This window comes from Pseudophryne corroboree, chromosome 7 (assembly GCF_028390025.1).
Source record: "Pseudophryne corroboree isolate aPseCor3 chromosome 7, aPseCor3.hap2, whole genome shotgun sequence".
In the NCBI taxonomy this organism is placed as follows: Eukaryota; Metazoa; Chordata; class Amphibia; order Anura; family Myobatrachidae; genus Pseudophryne; species Pseudophryne corroboree.
This window is the reverse complement of record NC_086450.1, coordinates 319,491,093-319,506,574: the sequence shown is the minus strand read 5'-3', so window position 1 is coordinate 319,506,574 and position 15,482 is coordinate 319,491,093. Positions and strand designations below refer to the sequence as shown.

General features: G+C 49.7%; 1 protein-coding gene across 2 annotated transcripts in view; it reads right to left on the bottom strand.

Annotated features, from left to right (window-relative positions):
- Positions 1 to 329: 329 nt before the first annotated feature.
- Positions 330 to 15,482, bottom strand: part of RMI2 (RecQ mediated genome instability 2) — a 79,863-nt gene continuing 64,710 nt past the window's right edge. The window contains exon 2 of one of the 2 annotated variants that reach the window (XM_063934299.1): positions 330 to 778. In XM_063934299.1, the coding sequence (XP_063790369.1) occupies positions 660 to 778 (119 nt within the window). In that variant the 3' untranslated portion in view covers positions 330 to 659. Of the gene's footprint in view, positions 824 to 15,482 lie in introns of both variants that reach the window. The other variant, XM_063934298.1, reaches the window with a different exon arrangement.

Genomic DNA, 15,482 nt, shown 5'->3' with positions numbered 1-15,482 from the left:
GCGCTCGCCTGCGCATGGCATCTATTCACAGTGTGGGGAAACCAGTGCCTCCATAAGTGCTGGGTACACCCCAAAGAGTGACAAACAGTGGACATGCCCCTTTTCGGGCACTCTTGGCGCATACATAAGTACTCTGTTTCCGATTCGGCACCATGCCCGCTCTTCAAAATAGAGTGAACAATAGGTTCTTCTAGGTGCTCAAGTTTCCTCCAAACATACAGGTAGGTCAATATTCATGTGTGTGTATCTATGCAAGTATTACATTGCAAGCACTGCTGGGTTTGTGACTGGCGAAAAGTGCTGTGCAGAAATGAAAGTTAATAATTGCATAATTTATATTATATTTAATAGATAAATCAAAGATAAGAAGTACAATAATACAAAATATATACATTAGCAAAGACAGACTTCATTTATAAGCAGCGCATAATCTTAAATTCCAGGGCATATTGAAAAACCCTCCAAATGAAAACCATATCTAAGATACACAAAACATAATCTTCTCCCAGAAAGAAGAGAGTCTTTAAGTAGTCTATATTTGGCATCAAGATGAATGGTTTTTGTGATTTTAGTCTTTAAAGTCACAATCGCAACAGATATCTTAGATGTAACCAAGTTTCCAATCGCAACAGATATCTTAGATGTAACCAAGTTCCAAATCAGACATGTTGGGTCGCTTTAATGTTCATGTGCAAATCTTCTACCTCTAGTTTCCACATGCTGCGGTGTACAGGGTTGTCAGACAGATCAGTGATTTTCACAGCACGCAAAATGGGTTCTGGGTGGCAAGACAAAACAAAGCCCATCACCATGACATATTTACCTGTAATAAGGAAAAACAAATAATAGTTATCATATTATCTGTGCACACCTACACACTGTTACAAGCAGAAGGCAACATTCTCAAAAAAGGAAAAAAATTAAATAAAGACTTTTTGAATGAATATTGCAAGAAATACATTTAAAGATATATTCTGAAAAGGTTTTATAAAATGCACTCTATAGGAGGCAATTTAACTGTTTTCGTCAGCGACTGTGTGTGTCGGCCACTGAGCGGAGCAATTCAATTGTAGCTCCATTTGGGCGCAGCCCCCCATTGCTGGTGAGTAGAAATGTGTGAAAAGTGACCCGCTTGGTAAACGGCACTTTTCACGTTACACCCAGCACTTTAGTTGGGTTTAGCAATTTTACTTGGCTAAACCCGACACTGCAGGGTGCAATCAACGCAATAAAATAATCAGCGTCCCAAAAATTCCATATTGCCCTGTCTAAAGTGATGCAATTATTGGCGCCCATTAAACAAATGTATAGCTCCCTTAAGTATATTTTGGATAAACCTTTTTTATATGTACTCTTAGGGGCGATTCAGTTGTTTGAGAGAATTAGTTCCCATGTAAAGGGGCTGAGAACTATTTAAAACTGTTAATGTGACCAGTTCCGCATTTGTTACAAGAACACTTGTGACCAGCCTCCCTTTATGCAGACTTCTGCTCTCACCTGAGGAGGGCGCAAGCAGAAATCTGCGTTAAGTGTAACCTCGGGCCTGGTCGCCTGCGACAGGGTTACATTTTTTTCAAGCAGTTTCAGAGTAGCTGCAGACCTACTCCTTCCTTGTGCTCACTTCAGTCTGTTTAGTTCCTGTTTTGACGTCACAAACATGCCCTGCGTTCGGCCAGCCACTCCCGTTTCCCCAGGCACGCCTGCGTTTTTTTAGCACACGCCCAGAAAACGGTCAGTTACCACCCAGAAACACCAACTTCCTGTCAATCACTCAACGATCAGCAGTGCGACTGAAAAGCGTCGCTAGACCTTGTGTGAAACTGCATAGTTTTTCGTGAAAGTACGTCGCGCGTGCGCACTGCGGCCCATACGCATGCGCAGAAATGCCGATTTTTAGCCTGATTGCTGCATTGCGAACAACGGCAGCTAGCGATCAACTCGGAATGACCCCCATTGTTCCCTAATTTCAAAGTCCTTGCAGCAGGATAATGAGCCCTCCCACACTGCAAAAATTGTTCAGGAATGGTTTGAGAACATGACAAAGAGTTCATGGTATTGACTCGGCCTCCACATTCCCCAGTTGTCAATCTATGCAATGTCCGAGCCACGGAGGCCCCACCTCACAACCTACAGGAGTTAAAGGATCGGCTGCTAACGTCTTGGCGCCAGATTCCAAAGGACACCTTCAGAGGTCTTGTGACATCCATGCCGCGACGAGTCAGAGCTGTTTTGTTATTGCTGTTCAGTGTGCGTATAATATATAGCCTTATAGTGCTGCATACTACGGGGGTCATTCCGAGTTGATCGCTCGCTGCAGATTTTCGCAGCGCAGCGATCAGGTAAAGAAAAATGGCAAAACTGCGCATGCACCGCAATGTGCAGGAGCATCATTTGCGTACAAAGCAGATCGTTGCTGTGCAATGCTTCTAGCGACGAATCCATTTGCACAGCCGTTCGCAAGGAGATTGACAGGAAGAAGGCGTTTATGGGCGTCAACTGACCGTTTTCAGGGAGTGGTTGGAAAAACGCAGGTGTGTCCAAGCGTTTGCAGGGTGGGTGTCTACGTCAATTCCGGGACCAACGTCGTTGGAATCATCGCACAAGATAAGTAACTACAGGGCTGGTCTTGTTTTGCACAAAATGTTTTTGTACCGCTCAGCTGCACATGCGATCGCACACTTGCAAATCGAAAATACACTCCCCTGTGGGCGGAGACTATGCGGTTGCACGGCTGCTAAAAGTAGCTAGTGAGCGATCAACTCGGAATGAGGGCCTATATCTGCACTACTTATAGGTGGTAATATGCTATATATTCCATTCTGCTAATTATTATTTATTATTATTATTATTAACAGTTTCTTATATAGCGCAGCATATTCCGTTGCGCTTTACAATTAGAACAACAGTAATAGAACAAAACTGGGTAAAAACAGACAGACAGAGGTAGGAAGAGGTAGGTAATTACATTTTAGAAGAGGAGTTAGCACGTAAGTGTTGTTGCCACATGCCAAGTACCACTGAGGATATAGTTTGACAGAAGATAGGAGTGCTGGAGAAGGCAAAATAGGAAGCAGCATGCAATTACTGTGTAGTTTCTGTGCTCAAGGGGCCAATTCAATTGTTTTGGATGTCTAAAAAATAGGAATTTAATACCTACCAGTAATTCCTTTTCTCCTAGCCCATAGTGGATACTGGGGTCTTGTACTTTAGTACCATGAGGTATTGATCGAGTCCACTGGAGCCTGGAACTTTAAAAACTTTCAGTATGTGCAAGTGTGTGCTGACTCTTCCTATCAGACTCAGTCTAGGAAACTGTACCAGAGGAGACGGAAATAATCTGAGAGAAGAACAAAACAACAGCGGTGAGGCAATAAGCCAACACACAACTATAAACAAAAGGAGAGCGCTAACCAGAACACAGGATAGCAACACGAACCTAACCAGGATAGCACAGTTATCGCAACAACAGAAGAGGACCGCATGATCGGTCCAACCAAAAACTTACACAGGTAAGCAGGAACGAGGCACTGAGGCGGGGGCCCAGAATCCACTACGGACTAGGAGAAAAAGGAATTACCGGTAGGTATTTAATGTCCTAATGGATACTGGGGTCTTGTACTTTAGTACCATGGGGAAGTCCCAAAGCTCACAAACGGGTGGGAGAGTGCTAAAACCCCTACAAAACCGCCTAACCAAATTGAAGGTCATCCTTGGCCAAGGTATCGAACATATAGAATTTAACAAATATGTTCGACCAGACCAAGTCGCAGCGCGGCACAATTGTAGGGCCGAGACTTCCCGGGCAGCCGCACAGGAGGACCCCACTGACGTCATCGAGCGGGCCTGAATATAGACGTCGGCAAGGGCAGAGACGCCGAAGTATAGGCCTGTTGAATGGTCAACCTGAGCCAACGAGCAATAGATTACTTAGTAGCTGGCCAACCAATCTTGGAGGCATCATAAAGGACAATCAGTGAGTCGAATTTCTGATGATGTGCCGACCTTTTGACATAAATCTTCAGAGCCCTGACCACATCCAAGGACTCAGGGCTCACAGAAGCGTCAGACAACACTGGAACCACAATAGGCTGATCCACATGAAAGGCAGACACCACTTTAGGCAAAAACTGAGGACAGGTCCGAAGTTCCGCTCTGTCTTCCTGAAAAATCAATTAAGGGCTTTTACAGGATAAGGCCCCTAATTCAGAGACATGGCTGGCAGACGCCAATGCCAATAACATCACCACCTTCCAGGTGAGAAATTTCAACTCCACCCTATGTAAGGGTTCAAACCAATCCGATTGGAGAAAGGACAGAACCACATTGAGATCCCATGGAGCTGTGGGAAGAACAAAGGGTGGTTGCATATAAGAACTCCCTTCAGGAAAGTCTGTACTTCCGGTAACAGGGCAAGTTGTTTCTGGAAGAAAATAGAGAGCGCCGAAATCTGGACTTTAATGGAGCCTAGATGTAGGCCCATGTCCACTCCCGCTTGTAGGAAAAGCAGAAAACGACCAAGTTTAAACTCTACAGGAGAAACCTTTCTACTTTCACACCAGAAAACATACTTTTTCCAGATAAGATGATAGTGTTTTGACGTAACCATCTTCCTGGCCTGGACCATGGTGGAAATAACCTGAGAGACCTTTCTTTGCTAAAATCGCCCTCACAACTTCCAAGCCGTCAAACGTAGCAGCCACTGTAAATCTGGATAGATGAACTGACCTTTCTGAAGATCTTCTTGGAGCGGCAGAGGCCAGGGATCCTCCAGAGACATGGTCAGGAAGTCCGAGTACCACGCCAGTCGAGGCCAATCTGGGGCAATTAGAATTACCTGAATGCTTTCCCTTCTTAGTCTTGTGAGAACCCTTGGGATTAGCGGTAGCGGAGGGAACAGCTACACGAACTGGTAAATCCACGGTGTCGTCAGCGAGTCCACTGTTACAGCCTGCGGATCCCTCATTCTGGAACAGAAACGTCATAGCTTCTTGTTGATATCACTGACCTGGTTTGGGAGTGTTGTGGACTCGGGGCTTCTTCCGATGACCGGGAAGAGGAACCGCTACTGGGTCGCAGTAGAGATGGCCGGATGTAGGTCTTCCTCATGCAGGATTAAGACGGCAAGCAGGAAGCACAGAGGAATTCTTGAAGGTCTCCTGAAAGACAAGACTTGTAGAAATACTGAAGGCTGAGGTACTGAGATATTGAAGACACTGTGGTGTTGGAGGCACTGAGGTGCTGGGAGTACAGGGAGTGCTGGGAGGCACTCGGAGGCACGAGGGTGCTTGGAGGCACGGAGGTGCTTGGAGGCACGAGGTAATTGGAGGCACGGAGGTGCTTGGAGGCACGGGGGTGCTTGGAGGCACGGAGGGGTTTGGAGGCACGGAGGGGTTTGGAGGCACGGAGGGGTTTGGAGGCACGAGGTGCTTGGAGGCACGAGGTGCTTGGAGACAGGGAGGTGCTTGGAGGCAGGGAGGTGCTTGGAGGCACGAGGTAATTGGAGGCACGGAGGTGCTTGGAGGCACGAGGTGCTTGGAGGCAGGGAGGTGCTTGGAGGCACGAGGTAATTGGAGGCACAGAGGTGTTTGGAGGCACGAGGTGCTTGGAGGCACGAGGTGCTTGGAGGCACGAGGTGCTTGGAGGCACGGGGTGCTTGGAGGCACGGAGGTATTTGGAGACACCGAGGTGTTTGGAGGCACGAGGTGCTTGGAGGCACGGAGGTACTTGGAGGCACGGAGGTACTTGGAGGCACGGAGGTGCTTGGAGGCACGAAGGTGCTTGGAGGCACGGAGGTGCTTGGAGGCACAGGATGCTTGGAGGCACAGGATGCTTGGAGGCACAGGAGATCACAGGGACGAGGGAGCTCTGGAATCACAGCTTCCGCAGGAGAAACGAAGACACTCAGGCACCGGATCTCTGCCTGGTGTCTGGTTTTAAATCCCCCGCCCTAGCCTGATTGGCGGAGCAGGCAGGTGACGTCAGACCTGCTCCGCCTCCTTGCCCTCGCTTATGATGGCGGCGTCCTTGCTTCCGGGAAGCCGCCGGAGGGACGCGCCGACCCGCCGCCGAAGCCGGAGACCGCCAGGAGAAGAGAGGCGCCGGGCAGACCAGGCCACCCGCAGGGACAAGCGCGGTCGCCGCTGCCCGAGGTGCGTGACAGTACCCCCTCCTCCAGGAGTGGCCCCTGGACACTTCCCGGGCTTAGTCGGATGTCTGGAGTGGAAGATCCGAACCAGACGAGGAGCCGTTACTTCAGTAGCCTCAATCCAACTTCTCTCCTCAGGACCATAACCCTTCCAGTCCACCAAGTACTGTAATTATTTATGAAGATAACGAGAGTCAAGAATAGCTTTGATTTCAAACTCCACTCCAGCTTCTGCCACTACAGACGTTGGCCTAGGGAATGCTGAGTGGAACCGATTCAGAATGAGGGGACGGAGTAGAGAAACATAAAAGGCGTTAGGTATTCGAAGATGGGCAGGCAAACCCAGTTTACAGACCACAGGATTTAAAACTTGTAGCACCGGGTAAGGACCGATGAACCTTGGAGCGAATTTCATGGTGGGCACCTTCAACCGGAGATTACGTGTGGACAGCCATACCCTGTCCCCAACTTTATATTGAGGTGCGGCTCGCCGTTTCTTATCTGCGAAGAACTTGTACCGGACAGAAACCTTCTTAAGATTAGCATGAACCTTTCTCCAAATTTGTCCAAAGTGTTGTAGAGTGGACGCTACAGCAGGAACCTCTACTATCGGAAGGCTTGGAAATTCTGGAACACGGGGATGGAACCCGTAGTTGACGAAGAATGGTGATTCCCCAGTGGAAGAATGAAACAAATGGTTATGGGCAAACTCCGCCCAAGGCAACAACTCCACCCAGTTGTCCTGTGAAGGAGAGAGATACAGACGAAGAAAAGTCTCTAGATCTTGATTGACTCGTTCCGTTTGACCATTTGTTTGGGGATGATAAGCGGACGAAAACTTAAGTTTAATTTGTAGGGTTGAACAGAGGGCTTTCCAAAACCTGGCGGTGAACTGTACTCCACGGTCAGAAACAATCTCTTGTGTCAATCCATGCAAATGAAAGTGTTCTCGGATAAACAGTAGAGCCAGTTTCGGTGCTGTCGGGAGACCAGTCAAAGGCACAAAGTGTGCCATCTTCGAAAAACGGTCAACGATAACCCAAACGGTGTTGCAACCCTTGGAACAGGGCAAGTCAGTGATGAAGTCCATGGAAATGTGAGTCCAGGGTCTCACAGGGATAGGCAGAGGACGAAGTAACCCTGCAGGAGGCAGACGAGGAGATTTATGTTGTGTACATTGGGGACAAGAATTAACGCAATCTTGTACATCCTTCCTCATGGTGTTCCACCAGTAAGACCTTTGCAGAAACTTGTACATCTTCTGGGCACCGGGATGACCGGAAAACTTGGAGTTATGGACCCACAGTAGTATTCCTGGCCGGAATCTAGCTGGTACGGACATTCTTCCAGGAGGAGGAGCTGGAGTAGTTAAAGCAGCAGAGACAGAAACTGGATTCAGAATTAAACCCCGCTCAGGAGGTTCATCCTCGTCTGTGGAAACTTGTGAACGGGAAAGCGCATCTGCTTTAATATTGAGAGTCCCGGCCCGGTACTTGATAATGAACGAGAATCGGGAAAAGAAAAGTGCCCATCTCGCCTGGCGAGGATTCAAGCATTGTGCGGATTTGATGTACAGCAAATTCTTGTGATCCGTGTAGATGGTAAACACATGTTTAGCCCCTTCCAGAAGATATCTCCACTCTTCCAAGGCAGATTTGATAGCCAAGAGTTCCTGGTCTCCAATAGTGTAATTTCGTTCGGCCGGAGAGAATTTACGAGAATGGAAGCCACACGGATGTAATTTCTTATCAGAGGAGTACTGGGAGAGAACAGCCCCAACCCCGACTGAAGATGCATCAACTTCTAAGAAGAAGGGTTCATCGAAATTTGGTTGTTGGAGAACTGGAGCCGTCATGAAAGCTAACTTTAAGTGAGAAAAAGCTACAATGGCTTCCGGAGGCCACAAACTTGGATTAGAACCCTTCCTCGTCAGGGCGGTAATGGGCGCAACAATGGTGGAGAAACCCTTAATGAATCTCCTGTAGTAGTTCGCAAAGCCCAGGAACCTTTGTATTGCTTTCAAAGAAAGAGGCTGAGTCCAGTCACGAATGGCAGACAGCTTTTCCGGATCCATGCGAAGCTCCGTCCCCGAGATGATATAACCGAGGAACGGAATAGATGTTACTTCAAAGGTACATTTGGAAAGCTTGGCATAGAGATGATTCTCTCGTAAACGGTGGAGCACCTCTTTGACTTGAGTCCTGTGTTCGACAAGATTCTTGGAAAAGATCAGTATGTCGTCCAAATATACCACAACACTCTGATACAGCATGTCACGAAAGATTTCATTGACGAATCCCTGGAAAACCGCGGGAGCATTACTAAGACCAAACGGCATCACCAAGTATTCGTAATGCCCATCTCGGGTATTAAAGGCAGTCTTCCATTCATCCCCTTCTCGGATGCGTATAAGATTATAAGCTCCCCTCAAGTCGAGTTTGGAAAAAATGCGGGCACCACGAACCCTATCAAATAATTCTGTGATTAGTGGCAAGGGGTATTTATTCTTAATAGTAATGTCGTTTAAGCCGCGGTAGTCGATGCATGGTCTCAACCCCCCGTCCTTTTTCTTCACGAAAAAGAAGCCCGCACCAGCAGGGGAGGAAGAGGGGCGAATAAATCCCTTGAGCATATTGGACTTAATATACTCCGACATGGCTTGAGTCTCGGGAAGAGACAGAGGATATGTGCGACCACGGGGTGGCGTCTTCCCTGGGACAAGGTCAATAGGGCAGTCCCAAGGCCTGTGAGGTGGTAACAGGTCAGCAGCTTGTTCCGAAAATACGTCCTTGTATCCTTGATATGCCTCCGGAATGTGCTCTTCATCCGTTTTGGAGGTGACACGGAGCGGACAAACAGGAGTAAGACAATTAGTGTGACAAAAGGAACTCCAGGACAGAATTTGTGACGACTTCCAGTCGATGTGGGGATTATGACTTTTTAGCCAAGGCATTCCAAGAACCAGATCATGGGGCATTTCTGGGATTACCAAGAGTTCCAAATCTTCCTGATGTAGAGCCCCGACCTGCAGCTTAACTGACCCCGTGCGCCACATTATAAGACCTTTGGAAATTCTAGTCCCGTTGATAGCCGTCAGTGAAATTGGCCGCTCGATAGGCCGTAACTTTAAACCCAAGCTTTGGGCACAGAAGGAAGAAATGAAGTTCCCTGCAGCTCCGGAATCCAATAGGGCTTCACAAGACTTGGAGACTGAATCGGAGACTAGAGTTACTGGAAGCAAACAGTCCGAAGTTGGAGAAGCTTTTGTCGTAATCCCCAGCTTGACTCCTCCGGAACAAGCTAGGCCTGCCCGTTTCCCGGACGAGATTTACAAGACTTAAGAAAATGATCCGCGGCTCCACAGTAAAGGCAGAGTTTACCCTCACGACGACGCTGTCGTTCTTCCGAAGACAGTCGGGATCGGTTAATTTGCATGGGCTCATCTGAGCTAGGTGAGGCCACCGGTCTAGGAGTAGGATTCCGGAACCTGGAACGATCCGGACGGCTACGTTCTCTTCCACGCTCCTGCATCCGAAGATCCACCTTGACGCAAAGAGAAATCAGATCTTCTAATGGATCCGGCAGATCTCTGGTAACCAGCTCATCTTTCAGCCGGTCGGAAAGGCCGTTCCAGAAGGCAGCTCTCAGGGCGTCATTATTCCAGCGTAGTTCGGAAGCAATGGTCTGGAAATGAACCACGTACTGCCCCACGGAACGGGCGCCCTGTCGAACACGGAGCAAGTCGGAAGAAGCAGTGGTCATTCTGCCGGGTTCATCGAAAATCCTTCGAAAGGACGAGATGAAGTTGGTATAGTTGGAAACCATGGGATCAGATCGTTCCCATAATGGAGACACCCAATCCAAAGCAGAACCTTCCAACAGAGAAATAATATATGCTACCTTGGACCGGTCTGTAGGAAAGTTGTGTGCAAGTAGCTCGAAATGTACCTCGCATTGGTTCAAGAAACCACGACAATTTTTAGGATTCCCATTATAGCGGGACGGAGCAGGCAGCTGAAGGCGTGGAGTGATACCGGCCGATGGTTGAACATTGCTGGCAACGGCAACTGGTGCGACTACTGGAACAGGTGCCGGAATTACTGAGGCTAGAGACGCCTGAATCTGATCCAGACGCCCGGACAACTGCTGGAGGTACTGCATCACCTGGTCTTGTGCCGCTTCCTGACTTTGTACTCGAGAAGCCAGGTTCTGGATGGCACTTGAGTCCGTGTTCCGATTCCCCGGGTCCATGGGGCCTGAGTATACTATCACTGACCTGGTTTGGGAGTGTTGTGGACTCGGGGCTTCTTCCGATGACCGGGAAGAGGAACCGCTACTGGGTCGCAGTAGAGATGGCCGGATGTAGGTCTTCCTCATGCAGGATTAAGACGGCAAGCAGGAAGCACAGAGGAATTCTTGAAGGTCTCCTGAAAGACAAGACTTGTAGAAATACTGAAGGCTGAGGTACTGAGATATTGAAGACACTGTGGTGTTGGAGACACTGGTGTTGGAGGCACTGAGGTGCTGGGAGTACAGGGAGTGCTGGGAGGCACTCGGAGGCACGGAGGTGCTTGGAGGCACGAGGTAATTGGAGGCACGGAGGTGCTTGGAGGCACGGGGGTGCTTGGAGGCACGGAGGGGTTTGGAGGCACGAGGTGCTTGGAGGCAGGGAGGTGCTTGGAGGCACGAGGTAATTGGAGGCACGAGATGCTTGGAGGCACGAGGTGCTTGGAGGCACGAGGTGCTTGGAGGCAGGGAGGTGCTTGGAGGCAGGGAGGTGCTTGGAGGCAGGGAGGTGCTTGGAGGCACGAGGTAATTGGAGGCACGAGGTAATTGGAGGCACAGAGGTGCTTGGAGGCACAGAGGTGCTTGGAGGCACAGAGGTGCTTGGAGGCACAGAGGTGTTTGGAGGCACGAGGTGCTTGGAGGCACGAGGTGCTTGGAGGCACGGAGGTGCTTGGAGGCACGGAGGTACTTGGAGGCACGGAGGTGCTTGGAGGCACAGGATGCTTGGAGGCACAGGAGATCACAGGGACGAGGGAGCTCTGGAATCACAGCTTCCGCAGGAGAAACGAAGATACTCAGGCACCGGATCTCTGCCTGGTGTCTGGTTTTAAATCCCCCGCCCTAGCCTGATTGGCGGAGCAGGCAGGTGACGTCAGACCTGCTCCGCCTCCTTGCCCTCGCTTATGATGGCGGCGTCCTTGCTTCCGGGAAGCCGCCGGAGGGACACGCCGACCCGCCGCCGAAGCCGGAGACCGCCAGGAGAAGAGAGGCGCCGGGCAGACCAGGCCACCTGCAGGGACAAGCGCGGTCGCCGCTGCCCGAGGTGCGCGACATTTGAGTCGAGAAGCCATCAGATCTATCTGTGGACAGCCCCACTGGGGGATTAACTGTTGAAACACCGTGGGATGTAGGCCCCATTCCCCCGGATGGAGGTCTTGTCTGCTGAGGAAGTCCGCTTTCCAGATGTCCACTCCCGGAATGAATATGGCAGAGATGGCCCTTGCGTTCGCCTCTGCCCAGAGGAGGATCTTCGACGCCTCTTGCATCGCCGCTCAGCTTCTTGTTCCCCCCTTGTCGGTTGATGTACGCCACTGTCGAGGCGTTGTCCTACTGACCCTGGATCACCTGATTCTTCAGGAGATGAGAAGCCTGCAGAAGAGCATTGTAAACTGCCCTGAGTTCCAGGATGTTTATTGGTAGGGCAGATTCCGGTCGTTTCCTAATCCCCTGGAACTGGACCCCTTGGGTCACAGCCCCCCAACCCCGGAGGCTGGCATCAGTTGTCAATAAAATCCATGGGTGGATATTGAAACTCCTGCCCTCCACCAGGTGAGGAACCTGAATCCACCATAAGAGAGAAATCCGGGCTTGCGGGGACAACGTCACTTCCTGATGCATGTGAAGGTGAGACCCTGACCATTTGTCCAGCAGATCCAGCTGAAATGGTTGGACATGAAATCTACCGTATTGGATTGCCTCGTAAGCAGCAACCATCTTGCCCAGTAATCGGATGCAAAGATGTATGGATACGTTGCGAGGACAGAGCACGGAGCGAACCATAGCCTGGATAGTCAAGGCTTTGTCCCTCGGGAAAGACACCTTTTGAGACACAGTATCCAGTATCATTCCCAGGAACTGAAGACGTTGGGTCGATTCCAGGTGAGACGTCTGAAAATTTAGGATCCACCCATGATCCGCCAGTAGTCGAGTCGTCAGATCGATGCTGTCCAGCAGACGCTCCCTGGACACAGCCTTTACTAGGAGATCGGCCAAATAGGGGACTATGTTCACTCCCATCATGCGCAGCTGCAGCATTATCTCCGCCATAACCTTGGTGAAAACCCTCGGAACTGTGGATAATCCAAAGGGTAAGGCCTGAAACTGGAAATAGTCGTTCAATATGGCGAACCTGAGGTAAGCCTGATGAGGGGGCCACATGGGAATGTGTAGGTAAGCATCCTTGACATCCAGAGATACCATGAACTCCCCCTCCTTCAGTACCAACACTACCGCCCGCAGGGATTCCATCTTGAATTTAAATACCCGCAGATAACAGGTTTAGAGACTTCAAGTTCAAGATGGGGCGCACCGAACCGTCTGGGTTGGGTACGACTAAAAGACTGGAGTAAAAAACCCGGATGCATAACTGAGGAGGTACAGGCACCACCACCCCTGTCTGCAAAAGCTTTTGAATAGCCTCTTGCAAGGTAACTCTTGCTGCGGGTAAAGCTGGTAAGCCCGACTTGAAAAACCTGTGAGGGAGTGTCTGGAATTCCAGCCGGTATCCATGGGAAATGAGGTCCCTCACCCAAGGATCCCGGCAGGACTCCGCCCACACATGGGCGAAGTATTGAAGGCAAGCACCTACCAGAAAGGCGCCTCTCCGCTGGTGCCAACCGTCATGCAGAAGGCTTAGCAAAAGGAGATCAGGTAGTCTGGTCCAGGGAGACGGCAGGTGCAGGTTCATGGGACTTACCACAAGATCCTCTGGAGGTGATGGAGGCCCGTCGGCCCCTGCCTCTGAACCTTGCCACACGAAAGGACTGCAAGGAGGGTGGAGCAGCCGACGGCAGATAGGTAGACTTACCCACTGTAGTAGCCTGGGAGATCTATTTATTTAATTAATCTCCAAACAAGGCATCACCTGTAAAGAGAAGATTTTCTACACCCTTTTTGGAGTCAGCATCAGCTGACCACTGACGTAACCACAGAGCCCTGCGCGCCGAAACAGCCATAGCAGTAGTGCGGCCATTTATATTAAACAGCTCCTTAATAGCTTCGCTCAAAGTTTGCAGCATCCTGTATATGTTGCAGCAGAGTAATGACTTTTTCCCGGGGTAGAGAGTCTAAACCTTCATTAACAGTATCAGACCACCTGACTATCACCCGAGAAATCCACCCACAAACTATTGTGGGGCGCTGTGACGCGCCTGCTGCCGTATAAATTTCCTTGACTGTAGTCTCAATCTTAGGGTCAGCCAGCTCCTTCAGGGACAGCCCCTGGTACCAGTAGTACACATTTTTTGGGACAGTCTGGATACAGATGTATCGACTGACGGGGTGTTTTCCCATATCTTCTTGTCCTCAGCAGGGAGAGGAAAAGTAGTTAAAAACCTCTGAGGGATCTTACATTTTTTATCAGGGTTTAACCAAGCCTCCCTGGCCAGGGAGTTTAATTCCTTAGACACAGGAAAAGTTGCTGAGGTCTTTGGTCTAACATTAAAATATAATTCCTCATCTGGTTCCACCTTCTGATAAGGTATGTGGGGGACCGCTCTAATAGCAAAGATAAGAGCCTCCACATCCATATCATCATCATCCACATCCAGCTGATCCGAGTCTGAATCAGACTGCAACACCTGAGGCAGTGAGTGTTTATGGGATACCACTAGAGGGGGCTGATAAGCCTTCTTGGCATCTGCAGCCTTGGCCACACAATCATTGGATTATTTTAGCACCAGTCTCTCTCTTTTAGTAGCCACCAATTCTGAATTTACATTCTGAATCATGCTTTTGAAGCTATCAAGCCAGTCAGGTGCCTGTGAACTGTGTCCCTGTGGTGACAAAGAACATTGTTCACACCTGGGAGACCCCGCTGAAGAGGGGGTTGAGTTACAAGCAGTACACATAACCATGTACACAGACATTTTAGACAACCGTAATACAGCTTAGCCGACTGACTGACTAACACCTCCACATAGACCCTAGAGAGCCCCTGCAGTGACACTGAGGAGCGGACACCAGCACACAGAAACACAACAGAACAAAGTGTGAAAGTATGTGTATAGGAGTGCAGCAGCGCTACCGCTGGCGTGCTCCCCCCTTCTATAACCCACTGGTACCAGTTTCCAGTCTGTAGCAGCATGGGACCCTTGAGGAGCAGCGTTCATGCAGCATGATGATCCGCAGCAACAGGAAATGGCGCCTTCCTGCCTGTTCCCGCTCCGTGAAGCCCGTACTGGCGCGCGGTCCCTGACAGTGATTTTATACTGGCAATGTTAAAAATAAGATTTTAAACCTACCGGTAAATCTTTTTCTCCTAGTCCGTAGAGGATGCTGGGGACTCCGTAAGGACCATGGGGTATAGACGGGCTCCGCAGGAGACATGGGCACTCTAAAGACTTTAGATGGGTGTGCACTGGCTCCTCCCTCTATGCCCCCCCTCCAGACCTCAGTTAAAAAACAGTGCCCAGAGGAGACGGACAGTACGAGGAAAGGATTTCTGTTAATCTAAGGGCAAGATACATACCAGCCCACACCATCCACACCGTACAACATGGAATATACGAACCAGTTAACAGTATGAAACAAAACAGCATCAGCCAGAGACTGATCAAAACTGTAACATAACCCTTATGTAATCAATAACTATATACAAGCCTTGCAGAATTTAGTCCGCACTGGGACGGGCGCCCAGCATCCTCTACGGACTAGGAGAAAAAGATTTACCGGTAGGTTTCAAATCTTATTTTTTTTTACGTCCTAGAGGATGCTGGGGACTCCGTAAGGACCATGGGGATTATACCAAAGCTCCAGACCGGGCGGGAGAGTGCGGATGACTCTGCAGCACCGACTGAGCAAACATGAGTTCCTCATCAGCCAAGGTATCAAACTTATAGAATTTAGCAAAAGTGTTTGAACCCGACCAAGTAGCTGCTCGGCAAAGTTGTAATGCCGAGACACCTCGGGCAGCCGCCCAAGAAGAACCCACCTTCCTAGTGGAATGGGCCTTTACCGAATTTGGTAACGGCAATCCAGCCGTAGAATGAGCCTGCTGTATCGTGTTACAGATCCAGCGGGCAATAGTCTGCTTAGAAGCAGGAGCGCCAAC